The 13,413-nt window shown below is 42.4% G+C and overlaps 2 protein-coding genes and 1 pseudogene across 2 annotated transcripts; 1 reads left to right on the plus strand and 2 right to left on the minus strand.

The window, feature by feature from the left end:
* Positions 1 to 1,663: 1,663 nt before the first annotated feature.
* On the plus strand, positions 1,664 to 2,968 carry LOC119727090 (annotated as a pseudogene).
* Positions 2,969 to 8,750: 5,782 nt separating this feature from the next.
* Positions 8,751 to 9,863, minus strand: LOC119732409 (phospholipase A and acyltransferase 3-like). The gene is made up of 2 exons (XM_038205905.1): positions 9,332 to 9,863; positions 8,751 to 8,785 (listed from the first exon to the last, which is right to left on the minus strand). The coding sequence occupies exons 1-2, from the start codon at positions 9,861 to 9,863 to the stop codon at positions 8,751 to 8,753; spliced, it is 567 nt and encodes a 188-aa protein (XP_038061833.1).
* Positions 9,864 to 12,454: 2,591 nt separating this feature from the next.
* On the minus strand, positions 12,455 to 13,009 carry LOC119732416 (phospholipase A and acyltransferase 3-like). Its single transcript, XM_038205919.1, has one exon. The coding sequence runs from the start codon at positions 13,007 to 13,009 to the stop codon at positions 12,455 to 12,457; it is 555 nt and encodes a 184-aa protein (XP_038061847.1).
* Positions 13,010 to 13,413: the final 404 nt, after the last annotated feature.

Consider the following 13,413-nt stretch of genomic DNA (forward strand, 5'->3'; position numbering starts at 1 on the left):
TTCGTATTATACGCGGCCATCTTCGTGAGACCGGGGGCGAATTGGTCAATATGCAAAGTCTACTGTGTGAATGTTGTATGCATATCCGCTATCCAGTCTTTATAGAGATCAGTGGTTTCTCCACATGATTGTTCCAAGAATCGGTTAAAGAACTTGAGGCTAATCCTATAGTTAACCTGATGACGAGGAGTGTTGCCAACCAGAACAGCAGTTGAACACTGAAGTCCAAGCTATAAGGTTCAACTCACTCCATATTCTTATTCGCGTTTTGCTTTTGCAGGCCGTGGATCTTCCCGTGTCAAACGCTCAGGCTGTTTCGGATTATTTTCGTCGCATCCTGACAGATATCCTCGAAGAACTTGTGAATAAGGTTCCCGATAGATACACATCCAATACTGAAAATGTCAAGCAGTCCTTGAGAAAAATCTCCAATTTCTGATGCGGGATTTTCCAAAGACGACGCAAGATTTTTTTTTGTGCTCATAATAATATCGTGGTACTGAAAACGGCAGCCTGAGTGACGCAAGACAAGGACAAGCTATCATTCGGCCAGCTGCAGTAAGGTGAGTAAAAGTATTTGTTTAAATCTGTACTGATTTTGAAATTATTTCGCTCAATTGACGCAGCTTGGATTAATGTAGAGGCCTTTACTGCTTAAAAAAAATCCAGAGTTTGTATTGTCTGCCCGGACCAACCTCGTTCCCAGTTTGTCAAGCTGTACGCTCCCACCACTACCTGCCATTGGAAATGAGGTTAAAATAGTACGCTCTGGGGACGAGGCTGTACCCGGAAATCTTCACAATTAATAATGCAGTCAGGCATAAAGGGAGTACTAATTATCTCAACACACCGTCATCACACGATAGTTCGTCAAGCACCGTCCACACCTCCAAAAAACATTATAAATTGACATAATAGGCGTAAGTGTAGGTCATAAAATATAAGATAATTTCAGTTTTTAGGTTAAAATTCATTCATGAAAACGGACAGTTTTTTCACGCGAAAAAAAATATATCTCAAAGCAGCGCGGTTTGCCGCCATCTTGCTTCGCACGGTGCCTGAACTATGTCATTTTTAAAGATGGGTGTGAGCACGTAATCTTGTTTGCCGGATTCACACAATGCCCTATGTTGGTTAATTGTGCCCTCTGTTGGTAAATTGTGTAATTTTATCACCCCTTCAGCATACTGGTTCGTCCTCACTGCCCGCTGAGGCAACATGGCTGCCCTTTTTCAGAGCTGGACGGAGAGACATATTTTCTTGAACAAAACACGCTTAACCTCCTGGGTTTTTTAAGCCAAAATATCCTTTTGGTCCGTACTTTACTGTTTATTATCACATAATTTTGTCAATTTGGAATGTGTTTAGAGGTACGGTGAAGATAACGGTGACGGTGTGTATGTTGACAGTAATTAGTATATGACCGGGCGGAGGGGGTTCCCCAGTGAGAAATCCGATGATTGTGCATTATTATTATTACGTGCCAGAATTATTGTTTGCGTGAGTGAATATTAAACCAAGTAGCAAAATGTACATGTTTCCACATGATTGTATCAAGCAAAGGCTGATCCTGCATGGTTAACGCTTTTCTTATGAGGAGTATTGCCAACCAGAGCAGTTGAACACTCCAGCAAGGGTCAATTCACTCTATTCCTATTCGCGTTTTGCTTTTGCAGGGCATGGATCTTCCCGTGCCAAACGCTCAGGCTGTTTCGGATTATTTTCGTCGCATCCTGACAGATATCCTCGAAGAACTTGTGAATGACGTTCCCGATCATGGATACATATCCAATGATGACATTGTCAAGCAGTCGTTGAGAAATATCTCCAATTTGTACAAAAACGGACTCCGGTTTGCCAGTTCAAATTCTCGTTCTGACTGGGATGACCCGGCCAACCGCTGTGCTTACGTGTTTCTTTACCTGATGCACCATTGCTATCTCGTGTACGGCTCGCTTCAGTACTCGGATGAGGTCATAAGAAGTTGGCGCAACAGGAGCAGTTTGAAGGTTTGCAGCATCGGAGGCGGGCCTGGGTCAGACCTGGTTGGGTTGACAACCTTCCTCCGTGAGCACGGCATCTTCCCGCCTTCCTTGGAATGCCTTGTCTTGGATCTGTACCCAACTGGAAAGACACTTGGGACACGATATACGCCCACCTACCAGAGACCTTTACTGTAACGTACCAAAAGTGTGATCTGGTCAAAGATACAAGACTCCACACTAGAGATCTGCAGTTCACCAAACGGGCTGATATCCTCACACTGTCCAAATCTTTCTCAGCAGTGTCTGCTTTCTTCCGAGCCGACCCCTCCAAAGGCGCTTTTCTTCGGGATGTTCTCCAGCAGACCAAACCGGGCTGCTTCGTTCTGTACATCGACAATGACTGCGGCGGTAGCACTCAGTTTCAGCGGGACTTCGCATCCCGAGCCGGTATGGATTTAGTATTCGAATTCCGCGGCAAGCCCACTTTTCCAAAGGGGGCATATTCACATACCATCCGAAAGTACCACAATCTGTTCGACTTCAGTCCGATGCGCTCCTGCGACGTGACTGTCCAGTTATTCCGAAAGAAGGGAGCAGTTCAGTCTGGTCACGCCGTCAGACTCGAGAATAATTCAACCGGCCAAATGAGAGTCAAGAGTTCCTCCAATCGGGCTGCAGTTCCCCAAGGACCCCCCGTGGGTATCTCAAGTTCCTCTCGGAGTACACCCACCATGATGTGATTTCCAGCTACAACAGCGTCCACGGAATCGCAGTAAGAAACACCGTAACGCCACGAGCAACAACCCGCACTACTCGTCAGGCATTCCGCGGGCTGCAAGCAATGTCTACCCAGCATATTCCACCTATAACCAACCATACTCCTCTCACCGTACCGCGACCGTGGAAAGACCCTCATCAGGAAGCTACAGAACACCGACAACCCCAGCTGACTCTAGCCACGTCAATATCTCTGTGATCTCCCATCAACCAAACGAGTCGATCAAGCACCCAAGCCAAGCAATTCAGCACTTGTCCCTAAGCCAAGCAAGCAAACATCCAACCGACAAGCATCTCGTGTCACAAAGACTAACCCTAACAGTTATCGGTCAAGAGACGAAAGACAACATCAGGATGATGAAGATGAAGCCACATCATCCAAAAATTGCTGCCCGCAGGCATGCACAATTTTGTAAGCCTCTCGAGTCTAGAGTGTTCACCAGCATATTTTTTTAAATATTTTTTTAAATAAAAGTTTACATGGACTTGATTCAAGTCTGTAGACCATCGATATATATGGAGTCTTAGAATATACGTTTTTAAAAGAATTAAGAAATTAACAATTTTTATATCCATCGTTTGTTCAGACGTCAGTTGTTGAAAGTTATTTAATGCAGGGTTTGTGGGAGAGTGTGCCTGAGTGGTTGGGGGTCGTGACTCATGATCAGAGGGTCAGGGGTTCGAATCCCGCCGCTCGTAATTATGTTGTGTCCTTGGGCAAGCCACTTCATTCCCGGCAGTTTTCTCTCCACCAGGAATATAAATGGGTACCGACATTAGCTGGGAATCCCGGGTGGGGAGTAGAAATATTCTCAGACGTTTCATACTACGGACGCCGAAGATAAACGCCGGCCTGATGGGCCACATTGGCGCGTGACAGACTTTATTATACACAATGTTCATGTTTTGTCAATTATTGTTCATTATCAAGTATACTGCAAGTACAAGATACTGCAAGTACAAGAGGGTCAGAGTTGAAAGCTGAGGTAATTTCCCGATGAGAAATGCCCTCTTTGCAAATAAACGAGGCTGCACACTTTTAGAACTGAGTGGTGGAATAATACTAATAGCATTCATTCGTGGTATTGTTTTTTGACCAAAAAATATATTCTGTGCGAATTAAGTATAGGGGCCTACACCAGGCGCGGTTCTAAAACAAATATTTTTGGGGGGCTAGCACGGTGGATCCAGATTTTTTTTTCAGGGAGGCGTGCTGAAATGTTGACCGGTTATTTTTTTCCAGACTCTTAGGCCTCCGAAAATCAATAAGTTGGGGGGGGGGGGGAGGGTGGACTCATGCCATATTTTCAATGGGGAGCGCCAATAAAATACTAAACTCATTCACACTATATTAACTAATGCACCCTTGTCACGGCTATTTCTTCTTTAGGGGGAGACCGTTCGCATGTACATCACAATCCTTCTTTTTGCTAATGCAATTTTTTTTTACGGAATTAATTTTTTTTTTTTGGGGGGGGGGGGCTAGACACAATTTTTGGGGGGCTACAGCCCCCCCTAGCCCCCCCCCCCCCCGTAGAACCGCGCCTGGACCCCCCCCCCCCCACCCGATCCGCGCCTGCAGTATCCCTTTTTATTATGTAAGACCTACTTGACGGGTCAAAGATCGGGGCCCAATTTCACGGCGCCGCTAAGCACAAAAAAAGTCTGGCTTATAAAAGCTGGTTTCCAGCCAAAACTACAGGTAATTTTCATGCTAAGCAAACCACAGTTGAATACTAATCACAAGCAATAATAAGTCATACGAAGTTTTGGCTGGCAACCTGCTTTTATAAGCCAGACTTTTTTTGTGCTAAGCAAATTTTTGTGCTGAGCAGCGCCGTGAAATTGGCCCCAGGCGTGCTATGCGGAAATGGGATTTCCAAATTCGTGTCCCATACAATGTGTTTTTGGATGTATTGCAACATCGATGTAAATCCCCAAGTATATATTTGAAAGCGTTTGTATCGATAACATTATGACGATATAGGGACAAAAACAGTGGTGAATGCGCTTATATTATTTTGGAGCCCGAATATGTAGCTCATACAGCGTGTGGAGGAACTAAATTTTAAAATGACGGTCTCATTTTCCCGTCGCGTGTTAAAAATACAGGATCGATACTTTTGCGTGCTACGACATACGCTTATTTGAATAAGCCATTTAATACACGGAAAAAAAACTGTTAGCAATATAATCTTTTTTTTGTTAACACTTTTTTGCTATTAACTTGTGAACATGTTAAAATACTAAATATGAACAGCTTTAGAGTATGCTACAAAGCCCCACCGGAAAATTCTGCATAGGCCCTTGCTAATATACAATAACATGTCAGAATTAGCAGCAAATATACATAACAAATTCAAATGACAAGTGTTATTTAACAAATGTAACTGGTTTGAACACGACCTAAATTTTAAGAATATTTGCAAGATTTTTTTTTTTGCGATGTGATTGCATATCTGTTGTACTGTGTTTTCACTCTGGTTATAATTTGTCTCTTCATATTTCAATGTTCTACTAACCACATTCAACCAAAAAAGAAAGTTCCCCTTAATACTCCAAAACTACTGCACACATCTTGCTCAAATTAATGATCTGTAAAGAAATTCCGTAGCAATCCAGCCATTTTGTTTGACCCAAAACAGTGATAATATGTACAAAATTATGCAATTAATGACAAATGATACCGAAAATAAAGTTGCTCTTTTGTATACGTGCAAGGTGAGTGTGCACCACAATCACAAGTATGGCTGGATTGCTAAGGAATTTTTGTACTGATTAGTCGTTATTTGAGCGAAATTTTGAGTTAGTGATACAGTATCAGTCAATTTGTGATACATTATCGGTTGGTGATACATTATGCGTTGGTTACTACATTATCCATTGTAACACATCTATCTGTTATCGTCGTGCGTGTGGGCCGGGGAGCTCCGTCGTGCCTGTGAGCAGGTCCATCGTGCCTGTGAGCAGGTCCGTCGTGTTTGTGAGCAGAGCGTCGTGCGTGAGTAAAACCGTCGTGCCTGTGAGCAGTCCGTCGTGCGTGTGGGCAGGTCCGTCGTGCGTGTGGGGAGGTCCGTCGTGCGTGTGGGGAGGTCCGTTGTGTTTGTGAGTAAAACCGTGTTGCGTGTGAGTAAAGCCGTCGTGCCTATGAGGCGCCATGTGTAAATAAATTATTTAACAATATTATTTATATATCATTCATTATTTATTATATAATTTATTATAGTTTCTGGTATGCGCGCGCGTCGCCGTAGCCATGCGCGTCGGCAAAATGATTTTTTTTTTTCAATGAAAGATGATGTCTCAAAACCGCCAAACTCACTGGTTTGACTGGAATTCTGCTGCTGCACAATTTTAACGTGTTTTTAGATTGGGTTATGATCGAGAATAAGCTTTATGTGGCCTCTCTGGACTCCCATATATTTGCACTAAGTTTAGTCGGGCACCATTTACAGTCATCAGCCGACATTTGAAGCCCCCCCCCAAAAAAAAAAAAAAAAAAAACAGGTAAAAAAAAAAAAAGCTGCGTCGCCGCACCACTTTTGGGGCAAGCTCCATACCAGAAACCGGAGACTTTTTTTTTTTGGCCTTAGGCATAGTTTTTTTTCGAGCCGCTATTATATATCGTTTTATTCAAATTTTATTAACCCAAACAGTTTTGGTACATTGGCCAGAAAAAAAACGGGGGCACGTACGTTTGCCCCAAATCCTTGCCATGCTTGGCATCACTGGGCCCAAATCTTGGCACGCTGGCCTATCATTCACTGCGAATATATCCACCGCTAGAAACTACGGTTGGATACTAACCCCATCAGAACAAATGGGTGTTAGTCACGGTGTAATTTGTCACGTGACTTGAATTTATAATATGCCTAAATTACTTAAGAATAAACTTGAGAAATGCCAAAATTTCTGAAGAATAAACTTGAAAAAAGGCACGCCGATTTTTTTCCCACCGTTGGAAAATACGGTTGGAATAAGCACCACCAGTACCAGAGGGTGCTAGTGTTTCTAAAGATTAAAACGAACTTGTGAAAATTGGTCAAAATCAAAATCTTACTTAAGAACTATTTATTTCTTTTGACTTGAGGCACTGCCCGTCGTACCAGTAAATTCTCGCCCTTAGTTAATTTCTTTATATTGGAGGCGAAGGGGAGGTAATGGGTTTATTTTCCATGTATAGCGGCTTCGAAAAGCTAAGCAGAAGTGAACTTTCTGAGCCTAATTAATGAACTTGACTTAATACACTGTATCGATATTGCTTCTTTTTACCCCTTTGGGCGCGCGATCCATATCATTTTAGCGATATGAACTATTTCTCTGGCCTCAATATGTCACGTCCGCAAATAATTGGGGCGGCCAGGTGTTCCCTGGCCGCGCCCACCGAGTAGGCTACTGTTAACCGCGCACACGTACCCCATGGCATCAACCAGCTGATTGAAGAAAATTACGTGACTGATCAACAGTGTGTGTCTGCGCCGAATAATGCATTTTATCTTGTACTGATACAATAAAATAATGCATTATATAACAAATAATGCATTATATGATATATAATGCATTATGTAATAAATACTGCATTATACAATAAATAATAATTAAATAATAAATAATGCATTATATATAAATAAATAAAGTGTGCCAAAAATTATATATAAATAATAAGGTACCAAATAAATCATATAATAAATAATTAAAGCGTGCAAAAAAATATATATATAAATAATGAGGTACCAAATAAATCATATATAAATAATAAGGTTGCAAATTTATTAAATGTATTAATAATGCTAGTTTGCCCAAAATTATATGTAAATAATTAGGTTGCAAAAAAATATTTATATATAAATAATGCAGTGGCAAATAAATTAATTTACATGTAATGCAAACTGCCAAACATTTATTTACATATAATTGTCCGGAAAACTGAATTATATAATAAACAATGAATTTATATCAATCATTTTGTTAAATTACACATGGCTCCTCATAGGCACGACGGCTCTACTCACAAAACACGACGGATTTTCTCACAAACACGACGGTTTTACTCGCAGGCTCGACGGTTTTATTCACAGGCACGACGGTTTTACTCACAAACACGACGGTTTTACTCACAGACACGACGGCTTTACTCACAGGCACGACGGTTTTACTTACAAACACGACGGTTTTACTCACAGGCACGACGGTTTTACTCACAAATACGACGGTTTTACTCACAGGCACGACGGTTTTACTCACAGGCACGACGGTTTGACTCACAGGCGCGACGCCTTTACTCACAGGCGCGACGGCTTTACTCACACGCACGGCGGTTTTACTCACAACCACGACGGTTTTACTCACACGCACGACGGTTTTACTCACAGGCACGACGGATTGACTCACAGGCACGACGCCTTTACTCACAGGCACGACGGTTTTACTCACAAACACGACGGACCTCCCCACACGCACGACGGACCTCCCCACACCCACGACGGACCTCCCCACACGCACGACGGACTGCTCACAGGCACGACGGATTTACTCACAGGCACGACGTTCTGCTCACAAACACGACGGACCTCTCCACAAACACGACGGACCTGCTCACAGGCTCGACGGTTTTACTCACACGCACGACGCTCTGCTCACAAACACGACGGACCTGCTCACAGGCACGACGGTTTTACTCACACGCACGACGCTCTGCTCACAAACACGGCGGACCTGCTCATGGGCACGACGGAGCTCCCCACAGGCACGACGATAAAAGATAGGTGTCCTTTATAGTACACCATAGTACAGCAGCAATATTTTTTTTTGTATGTGTTATTGTTTTGGTTATCATCCTTACGGCACCAGCCTTCAATTCATGTCGAACCACCGGCAAATAAATCCCAGTGCTGCTGTTCGCTGATTCGTCGCTCCATCCCCTGTGAGGTTCTTTGGCAACTGCTGGTGATCCACGAAAAGCTGTTGAAATGACAGGATTATCTTCGTTCAGTTTCTGCGACGAGAATTCGCGTAGGTGACAACTGTAGAATTAAAAGGAAATGAGTACAGATTGCTGGAAATAGCTAAAACGATTCACATTTCATTGTGCATCTTCATGGTCTTTCACTTTTAGCGTTTTGAATGCAGGGGGTCTAACCCCACTCCACCCCCCCAAAAAAAAGCAGTAAAATATAAAAGAAAAGAAAAGAAAAGATGTGTTACCCTTTTCTAACGTCGCGCGAATGTGCTCATGGTGATGTTGTACCTCCATGAACAGTGCCACTTATTGTCCGATAGTGTCCACTTCGAGCATACAGCGCCCCCATACGAAGATGATGTCCTCCCCGTCTTCTTCCCCTGTTTTTGATTTTGCAGAGGGCCAATAAAAACTCTGTGTTCTTGTCAGCAGGGATGCCGAGTGCCCCTTTTCACCCAATTACCATGCCCCAATCAAAACGACCTTGACAGAATTTGTTGTTACTATAGTTTAACAGCTATCGTTACATTGTCGACCAAGAGACAAATTTCCTCTTCCCTTTTATGGTTCTTAGTCACAGTAGGCCTAAATGCGTACTTTTTATACTTACTTATTATTGCACCAATGGCAAGCAAATATTGGCCTAAGTTCCAAGCCGTCTGCAGTGCTGCAGTTATCTGATCACTGTGGGGATGACCGTATCGACAGAGGTTCACGAAGTGCTCGCAGTTTTTGCTGAAAAGGTTGTAGACGATCGGCGTTTCGTCTCGGTGCATCTTCATTGCTGTTCCAATGATGTTGCCGGTATCCAAAGGCTCTTCTTTGTTGTCCCTTGAGTTGTTTATCCTCACCCTGCCAGAACCACCGATAATCTGTCCAATAGTATCAGCTCGTATCTCGGTCTTTTCACTGACAGCAGACCGAAAACGCAAGAATACCGGCCCTCTTTCGAACTTACCGAAATGGATGACCGCGTGTTCCATCCCTTCGTATTCACCGACGTGTATGCCCCAGTGTGAGTACAAGCCGCGGTTGAATTCCAGTCTATCACCGTGACATAACTCGTCTTCCAATGCGTTGATATCCGGAAATGAAGACTCACGCCAGTTGCCCTTAATCCCATAATTGTTCTTCGTTGCCATGTCTCCTGCCTGTCGACTGATGGTTCAGTATTTGCGAGACGAGGTAAACTAATGCGTCTAATCATACGAAAGACATATGTTGAGGTTCATGATGCTGCAACTGAATGAATGAATTAACTCGTGTTCATTTCCAAGTCCGACGGAAAAGAATTATCCTAAATCTCCTTAGTTCTGAATAAAAGAAAACAAAAACGACTGGGATTGTTAATTCGCATGCACAAAGTCTCCCCAATACTGACTAATTCGAAACTTTCCTGGCTTTCGACAAAACGTGTTTTTGTTACTTGCACAAACATCATAGGCCTATGAAATTTTCCCACCATTTGCAATCGGCCGAGGACCTATTATGCGCAGCTCACATACACAGACACAATGAAAATGCTAAAAATAAATTCACTCGACCCCAAGTTCATTTATACGCCATTCATGATTCAAGCGACAAAAACATTTTTGTGAGCTGGTGTACAGGTGTCGCTAAAAGGCATCGAGTTCCTATTCAACACGTTTGCTTTTTAAGGAAGTATGACTTGTTTACTGCAGTCTCCGCGTTTGCACTTATCACATGACGAACTCGTATGTGTTTTGGGTTAATTTTGTTTTGTTAAAAAGGAACGACCGTAGATTGCTGAGTCTCATTAAGTAAACAAATATTAAGATGATATTAAAGTTAAGGTCTGCTTTGGGAAAGAATCCGGCAAAGTCATTGGAACTTGATAAGTGTTGTTCGTACATACGTACATTCGTCGCATTTTTGAAACTTTTGAAAACTCCGGCAATCAAAATTTGCAAAAAAAATTGGGTTTTTGCACTCCAAATTTAATATGGATTTGAAGTCATGAATTAATTTATCGCAAGCGTTTGCTCATTGTAGCTCTCGTGTTTTATGGGAAGAGAAAGAAATAGGTTTGGATTTTAAACATTTTCGTGGTAAATCTTGCCTACGTTTACAATGCAATTTCTCTTGCGTTTAACTATACCAGGTGCCTACCTGAAATTTTGGGCCAAAGGTCATTATTTACAAAATGTATCTAAATTACATAATTCAGCAGTAAGCATATATATATACAGATTGCAAAATCAAAGCTATAATAACACATTGACGTAGTTGTGAACGTGATTTTCTTTTTACAAAAAGGCTTAAATTCTTACACAGGAATGTTTCATTGTGCATTTTCTCTCTAGTTAAAATGTAATTCTGTTTTCTAATGCGATTCTTTTCCTCATTTTTAAAAATGTCTTTCAACTGTAAAATATTGTCAATTCAAAATTGATATTTAGCACTGAAATGGCGAGTTCTTTTCTGGTTTATATTAGCCTTTTATTAGGCTCCATTTCCAATACTCTTCATTTACCACTAGGTTTTGTTGTCATCCTTACCACACCATCCTATATTATACATAAATAGTGCCTCTGTTCGTTAATAATTTGGTGGATCACTCTCCGTGGCATTCTATACCAGCTCAATTACGGTAGTACTCCAGGAGAATTAGTTGAAAAGACAGGATTATCTGCGTTGAGTGCTGGGACTTATCATCCTGATGAAGAGACCTGTAAATAGAAAAAATCAAAACGGATCGCTAAAAAAACAAATAAAAGCTTTACCCTTCATTGTGGATATTCGTGCCTCTCTGGCCTTCCCAAAATCGTAGCTATGATTATAAATCGAGCAATTGGTTATTTAAATTTAAAATGAATTTGAGACCTCAATCAGTGGCGTATCGGGGGGGGGGGGGGTAGGAGGGGGCACTTTGCCACGCCCTGGTGGATTTCTTCCACAATTTTTTTCAGCATTATTCCAATTAATGGTAAGAGAGTTCCGATGTCAATCCCACAAAAAAGATAACCCACTCAAAAACCATAACAATGGGTATATAATTTGCAGTGTGCATAGAGATGGTCAGTTTTGAAGAGCACCCCTCATTAAGGAAGAAGGGTACCTTTTTTATTTTACGGACGGCAAGTGTCCGGAGAAAAAAAAAACACGTCTACATTTCAGTGCGGAATGATGCGGTTGCCCCCTGACATCCAAAGCTGGATACGTTATACTGACCTCAATAGCATGAACAGCAACATTCAAAGTTTTGGCCTTAATTGTCTATCCTGCACCGCGCCTGATAAATTGCTGGTCCAAGAGCTAGAGCGCGCCTGATTTTCATCTTGTTTGTCCGTCTCATTGTCTCATTATTTTCTTATGACGAGTATCTGGTAGTGCTATCATGTGGGATTACATGGTATGGTAACGCCAAAAGAAAGAAATGAATCAAGCCCATTGTGTACAGAACATTATGCGTGCATGAAAATACTTCTTCTGTAAACCCCGCCCTCTACGCATTCAAAACTATGGCTGCCACCCCCATCCCCTCACAAGTATAGGGGTGGATAAACGGGGATTGTAAATTCTAATTACCACCCCCACACCCATTTGGTAAAAAGAAAAAAAAGTAAAATCATGCAGGAAAAAAAGTGTCAAATGCCTGTATACCCCCTCTCTTGAAAGCTATACCTAGTTCCTTCCCCTGAGCCAAAGGAAGATCCGCCCCAGGGCCGAGCTGTTCTAGGCTTGGCTTGTATCATTGCCGCGTGTGCCAAAGTTATAGCTTGAGATACTCACCGGCTATGGCTCCCCCGACGAATAAACCCAGGGCCCCAATCACCAAATCTTCAGCTTGCTGACTATGGGGTTTGTCGTATCGACAAAGATTCACGAAGTGCTCGCAGTTATTCTCGATAAGGTTGTAATCAATCGGTGTTTTGTCTCGGTGCATGGTCGTAGCTGTTTCAATGATGACGTCTGGATCCAAATGCTCCACTTTAAGGTCTCTTGAGTTGTTGATCCTGACCTTGCCAGAACCACCGAGAATCATCCCAATCGTATCAGCTCGTATCTCGGGCTTTTGACCGGCAGCAAACGCACTGCCTGATATCTTCTTTTTGGAGAATGTCGCCCGCTTTTCGAACATACCGAAATGGATGACAGCATGTCTCATATCTTGGTACCGACCGACGTATATACCCCAGTGTGCGTATATGCCAAAGTCAAACTCCAGCCTATCACCGGGGCATAACTCGTCTTCCAATGCTGTGATATCCGGAAATGAAGGCAAATGCCAGTCACCCACAATCCCAAAATTGTTCTTTTTTGCCATGTCTCTTGCCTACACGACTGGTGGTTTTGGTATTTACGAGACGAGGAAAACTAATGCGTCTGATAACACAAAAGGCTGAAATTTAATGTTGCCCAAATAATATCACGGATCTGTCAATACAAACATACTGATATTGGGCCCATAATTGCACCATCACCTCCCTGTGTCGTCATTTCTGTTTACCTTCTACGCCGTGGCTTATAGTATTCATTAACATGGCAGTCCAAAGATCATTATTCAGAACTGATATTCCCGAGAACGTCCCAAAACTAAGTTGTATGTAACTTCGTGACAAATATAAGATCTGACATATTGTTTTGAACAAAAAGGGTTTCAACGGCCAAAAAGGTGCGTGAATGCTGATTGTATTTGGAGCCGCAGGATATTTGTTTGCCTAAGCGATA

The sequence above is a fragment of the Patiria miniata genome, unplaced genomic scaffold (genome assembly GCF_015706575.1).
Source record: "Patiria miniata isolate m_02_andy unplaced genomic scaffold, ASM1570657v1 HiC_scaffold_1, whole genome shotgun sequence".
Lineage (NCBI taxonomy): Eukaryota > Metazoa > Echinodermata > Asteroidea > Valvatida > Asterinidae > Patiria > Patiria miniata.